The sequence below is a fragment of the Nanorana parkeri genome, unplaced genomic scaffold, assembly GCF_000935625.1.
Source record: "Nanorana parkeri isolate BGI_ZX_2015 unplaced genomic scaffold, ASM93562v1 scaffold2119, whole genome shotgun sequence".
Classification (NCBI taxonomy): domain Eukaryota; kingdom Metazoa; phylum Chordata; class Amphibia; order Anura; family Dicroglossidae; genus Nanorana; species Nanorana parkeri.
The window spans coordinates 249,991-256,551 of NW_017308387.1; the positions used below are offsets into that span (position 1 = coordinate 249,991).

General features: G+C 40.4%; 1 protein-coding gene across 1 annotated transcript in view; it reads left to right on the forward strand.

Annotated features, from left to right (window-relative positions):
• WDR60 (WD repeat domain 60) overlaps window positions 1-5,700 on the forward strand; it is a 45,755-nt gene extending 40,055 nt beyond the window's left edge. Inside the window, exons 20-23 of the mRNA XM_018572745.1 lie at window positions 880-979; window positions 1,519-1,650; window positions 2,865-3,088; window positions 5,258-5,700. Coding sequence (XP_018428247.1) covers window positions 880-979; window positions 1,519-1,650; window positions 2,865-3,088; window positions 5,258-5,429 — 628 coding nt within the window. The 3' untranslated portion in view covers window positions 5,430-5,700. The remainder of the gene's footprint in view (window positions 1-879; window positions 980-1,518; window positions 1,651-2,864; window positions 3,089-5,257) is intronic.
• The last annotated feature ends 861 nt before the right edge of the window (window positions 5,701-6,561 follow it).

A 6,561-nucleotide genomic window follows, 5' to 3' on the forward strand; every position in this document is an offset into this window, starting at 1 on the left:
TATATATATATATATATATATATATAGATATATATAGATATATATAGATAGATAGATAGATAGATTTATATTTACTGTAAAGTGCCCTTTAAAGTATTGGGCAGAGTTTGTTTTTCATTTGTCTACTTAACCACATCACTGCAAGTCTCATATATAAAAGGTATACTTCAGTCGAAACTGAACATTTAGCCTTGAGATACATACAGAGAGCACAGCTGAACTATTAAGGGCTTCATGTTTTCCCCACAGCACCCATCAGTAACGCTGTGATATCATTACACGAGCTCCACTTACTGCATCAGTGTGGACCACTCAACCCGGACAAGAAATCTCAGCGGTGCTATGTGAATGGCAAATTGCTGATGTCCCATCATGCTGTAAAATGTGTTTATTACCTGTGAAGTCTAAGGCTTTGCATTTTAAATCATTTGCAGTTTATTTATTTGATAGCCCTACATGGGCTATCTGTGCGCTGAAGCCCCATGCATTAGTACAGCACAGCCATTAGTATGCCCCATTCTCTCATCCACGGGATTGTTACATTTACACACTACGTTGTGTGTTACCTGGATCCCCTCCCCAGATCAGTCCCTAGATTACTGCATTACTATTATGTAGCACTATGGCAGGTGTGGCGTGGTTTTATGCGTTGTATTAATGCACACGTTACCACAATGCATAGGTGGGATTTAGAGCATAAAAGTAATTCTGTGTTTTCTTATTATGGTAAAAATTGGCAGGTAAATTATTTAAATGCTATAAAACAAGATTTATAATTGTAACCTTTCAAAAATGAAAAATAAAATTGACCAAAAGCCAATTACAGTTTTGCTTTTTCACTTTCCTGTTCTTGTCAGTGATTCTTTTTTTATTTTCTAGATTTTTTCACAAAGATGTCCTAACTCTGGGAATCCCTGGAACCATGAATATTAAGTTCCTTCCACAAGACTCCAATCATTTTGTCATTGGAACAGATATTGTGAGTTCAGACAAAAGCGTGCGATGTATTATGTGTATTTGACCTTATGTGATAGCAGCCCATCAATAGCTGTTACCTGAATGTTTTTTTATAGAGCAGAGTACAGAAGGATTTTCATTTGATTTCATGCTGAATATTTTACACTTTATTCCATAACATAGAACATTTTTGTATTGTGCGTTCTCCTTTTTTGTGTCTACTTATATTTTTATATCTAGCTACCTTTCACATTTATCACAGTTGTTGGGATAACTGTGCCTTTCTGGTCCAGACCCTTTTATACATTTTGTTGCTTACCATATGTAATCTTTAAACATACAGAATCATTATATTAGCAGACAGAATAGCTGTCAGAGTCACCTTGATTATAATGGCTTCTATACATAAAACATTTTTTTATAGATACACAATTTTATACATCTATACATATCAAGTATAAGACCTTATGATACATCAATGTGCACATGTGTGTTTTTTTGTTGTTGTTTTTTTCAACTTAAAAACTGAAATGATACATTTCCAATTATATTTATCAACAGGGAATAGTAACCCATGGGACAAGATACGGACTAATAGACCCACCTGTGCAATACTCGTCCCTGCACAATAAGCTGAGGCCATCGAAAATCGCTGCAATCGATTTCTCACCATTTGCAATTCCAGCATTTCTGGTAACTTGTTGCATTAAAGCTAGTTAGTAGAATGGTAATGTGCAAGTAAAGTTGGCCTAGTGTAGCAAATTTTTAAATCATAATAAAGTAGATCTGAAGGCAAAACTGTTTTTCTTAGTTTTGAAAAGAAAAGGGGATGGTCAAAAACTGTTGGTTTGGGGTTTTTTTTAGCTGTCCATGTCCCATTATGGAGATTTTCCTTTACTTTCTGTCTTGGAAACATAACAGAAAATGAGAGGAAATCAGAATGTTAAAAAGTGAGGGAGATCCTCTTATGCCTTTGTCAACGAGCTTTGGGCCTGTGTTGCTGCCATTGGTTTGATATCTATTTGAGATGCTTCTGGCTCAAAATTTTTTGGCCTTAGGTACACTTTTCTTCTGCCTCAAATGTTTTGGCCTTAGCTACACTTTTTTAAGACATTGGAAGTTTTGATTTTGCCTTTGCTTCGTGGAGCCTGTGTTGACTTTTGATTCCCACCCATGATGTAACAAGTTTACCCTTTTTGTGAACAGAGGTAATTGATGCCTGCAGTAGATGCCCAAGCCAAATTTAGCAGTGGCAGCATGTGTTGGTTAACTTCATGACTGATTTACATACCTAAGTGATATATATATATATATTTTAACAGCATATAACGCTTTAATTTGGTACATTGTTTTTATTGAAAAAATTACTGCTCTGATTTTGTTATAGTCAGACATAGCGATCACATGATCAGGAACCACTCTGATGAGGATCCCTATTGCCATTGGGGACCCAGGCCTCATTGACTGCTGGGTTTCAGAGCCAGCAGCAACGCAAAGTGTTGGCTACTTGCTCTCTGCACAGAGCATTGTTCTGGGGAATTAATAAACAAATTGTAGGTGGGAAGAGGTTAAATGATAAGGACATGCAAGAAAAGCCAAACCCTTTTTTTTTTTTGGTAATGTGTACTCGTCCTTTTAAACATTGTATCTTATAATCTTATAACTGGGTCATAAAGGGAAACCTCTATTAGCATTTACAAGCACTTGCCAATTCTGAGTTATTGTTATGGCTTGATTTGCCCATGTATTGCCAGCTTTAGTGAAATCAAAGCTTATGGGAGGGTGGGTGATAACATTCATCTTTTTATACTATTTGTATTTTGTGAAACATGTAATGAGTAAGATTTGTTACAATTCATCCTCTGTAGGAACATTTATTTACCTTTTTTTTGTTTTGCTGTTTGAAGGCAGGATGCACAGATGGCTGTATACGGTTACACACAATGAGTGCGGAGTATCCAGTAATCCAGTGGAATGATACTACTGGTGGCCAGTCCATTATTGCCATACAATGGTCATTGACCAGACCAACATTGTTTTTTGTCTTGGATGCAGCATCCTCCATTCATATATGGGATTTGTTACACAATGACTTACAGCCAGTAGCCAAAGAATCTATAACATCTGACCGGTAAGTTTTACATTCGACACATATTATCTTTCCTATGGTTTTGCATCAAGTTCTTTCCTTTGTCCCTTTTTAATTTCAAGAAAATCTGCCCATGAAATTATATTTGCATTTAGCATATTTTATTCATGTCATTAACCTGAAAAATCCTTGCTTGTGTAGAGGACACCCTATAGTATTCCCTTTCACTCCTATCCAAGCAGCTACATAAACATTTATGCAGGGAGGTAAGTGGAGAGGTAGAGGAGCTGGGCCCACACAGGCTGTAGTTAGACACTCCCAGAAGAGGAGAAGGCTGTGACGAGGGAGGAGGCCATGCTTAGGGAAGTTTTCAACAGTTTATCACAGTTTTTCACACAGACTTGAGGGGCTGCTCATCCAAGGCTCTGGGGCTTCCACCACGAACATAGAAAACAAAGGGAACAGAGCGCCACCTCCGTGTGTAAAATCGTTTATTAAGATAAATAAAACAAGGGATATTTGTACTCGCAAGCAAGCGTTTTCATCACGCTTTAACAACAAACAAGAGGCCACACTGTCTGTAAACCCAACATGGTGTCGCCCCGACTATGCAACACGGTTGCCTCCGGTCACATCACCGTCCACCAACCGCAGTCAGCCAAGATTGACGCGTTTCAGGGGCAAGCCCCCTTCATCAGAAGCATCATACCATGTTGGGTTTACAGACAGTGTGGCCTCTTGTTTGTTGTTAAAGCGTGATGAAAACATTTGCTTGTGATTACAAATATCCCTTGTTTTATTTATCATAAACTATTTTACACATGGAGGTGACGCTCTGTTCCCTTTTGTTGTCTACATTTTTTAACAAGCTTGAATGCACATTGCAAGTGCATAAACATTCATTTATTAAAAATATATATCTATTTAAAAATACTTGATTTTACAGTGTTTTACCTGCAATTTTTAAGTTGATAATGGTGTGTACTTGCTGAAAAATGAAAATTAATACAGCCACCCCATCTAAGAACTGGTAAAGTATGTTGTACTAGTGAACACTTTTTTCTTGAAAATGCTCTTTAAATTAACCACTTCAAGACCAGGTGTTTAGACCCCCTTCCTGGCCAGGCCATTTTTCAGTATTCAGCGCTGCGGTACTTTGACTGACATTTATTCCGTCATGCAACGCTGTACTGAAATTAATTTTATACAATTTTTTGGGGACAGATAGAGCTTTCTTTTGGGGGTATTTAATCACCACTGGGGGTTTTATTTTTTTACTATAATTAGGAAAAATTACTGAAAATTTTGAAAAAAAAATGTATTTCTCTCCCGTTCATTGAAGGACACAGGGAACAGATCGGAGATCCTGTACTGTAGGGTAATATCGCCACCTGCAGGAGAAGGACGCTAGGCACAAAACTAAAGACCAATCACAGCCTAGGGGCGGCCCCTGCCGGTGGCCAAAACCCCCCACCAGCTGACAAGTCTCCAGTTTTTTGCCTAGCGTCAGGAGTAAGGAGCTAAGAATTTTTTTCGGGTATTCTTACCTGCTTCTTCCTGATCTTTTTCAGTGGAATCTTCTAGCAAGTGTTGTCCGGGCGACAGGCTGGATGTCCCGGATCCTTGGAGTCTCCCCGTGACGACCGACGATCGCATGCAGGCCCGCTCCGGTGGTTCGGCTGCGACGATCCCGCTCTGGCGGGGTGGCCTATGGGTTCGTCCCGGGGGGGTACATATGACTGGGGGTCTCGGCCGCCCACACGTCGGGTAAATAGACGCCAAACATGTCAAGCTTTAAAATTGCGCGCACCAGCGATTCTGGGCTCGCACCGGGCACAGCAGAGCCCGGGTTCAGCGGGACAACGGCGGGGACACACACACACAGCACGGGGGGAGGGGCACCGATCGTTGCAACATACAAGCGATCGCTTGTATGTTAACAGGCATCGCTGCCTGTTTTTAAATATCGGCCATTTCCCGCTCGCGCGCCCAGACACGAGGGGGCGTGTCTGAGCGGACGTCTAAAGACGCCCGCTCAGATCTAGAGAGCTCCCGGCCGGCCGTTTTTTTTTTTTACTACAGCCGACCCGGAGGCAGTTAAAAGGTTTCCCACATTTTAATTAATGATACCCTGCTGATGTCAGACCTGTGACAACAATATCTAATCCATATTTTAAGAAACATCTTTTTTGTTCTGCTTTTGCATTTCAGGGTACTGAGCATGTCAGTTTTCGGTGAACCAGAAAAGAACAATAATCTGATGGGTCTGGCTTTAGCCAAGGCATCTGGGACGGTAGAGATCCAATATATAAAGAAGAAGTGGGCCAAGCCTCAGACAAAGGAGTTAGAAAAACTTCAGTTAATTCTGCAGGAGATTCTGTAACTGTGGAAAATCCCAATGCCAGCAGTGTCCGGCATATCCTTTACTACCAATTCTATGTATATAATGGCCAATATTTGTATTCATTGTAATGGATTGCTTAATGTAAATTGTTCAGACCTATTTTTATACTGAGTGATATTTTTTGTACTGGCACTTAGTTCCTTTATTTAAATATGTGCACTTGGCCATTGATTGGTTAAGGTAACTCCTGCTTTTGACAGTTTTAGGATATAAAGGTTTGCTTATCCCATTCTACTCTGTATTTCTGCATCTTAATTAAGACTGCAATCATTTACTGTCTTCTTATGTGTCTTATGGACTCCTGCAGTTAGATCTCAGCACCCAAGTTCATAGCTCTGTATATGTAATAAAGTAATTAGGATAAATGTTGCTCCCACTGCTGGTTTTTGCCTTTATTTTAGATTACAAATATGGCGGCAGATTCAGTGATGCTTCCATGCTGTGTAATAGGCACAGTAAAGGAAGAAATAACTCTGGTCATGTAAGTTATTTTATGAGTTTTGGTAAATTTCTCACACTTTGTATTATTTTTTTTCTCTGCCTTCTACTTCCCACATATTTTAACTGTTAATTAGTGGTCTAAGTGGGATTCATGTGCTTGGCTTCACGATAGCTGTGTTGGGGGGAAGAACCTGGTTTATTTGGTGGGAAAGTCTTGCTGCTGGAGTCCCAGAGAGATATAAGAAGCCCAAGCCTATGAATGGTTCAAATATCCATTTTGGCTAAACTGACAGTTATATAATTAGTGGGTATCACCAGCTTACAAGAGAACTATAGGGTAGGTGTTTTCCCCCATAGTTCTCTTTAGGTCACGGGAGGACATATACTAGCATCCTCCCGTGACACAAAGCTCAGTATATAGCATACTTTTGCACGTGATATACTAAGAGCGCCTCAGCCGGGACGGATCCCGACACTATTGTCGAGATTCACCCAGCTACGCGAGTAACAACTGGCTCTGCCTATCTAGAGGCAGAGCCAGCGGTGCCCTCCCCCTTCCCCCATTCGTTCCTCCACTCAGCGCTGGAGGATTGGAGCGGAAAGGGGGAATCCTTGCGGGGGGGTGTGTGTTGGGTGACTGATATTTACCGCTCTCTTCAGGGAGACGATC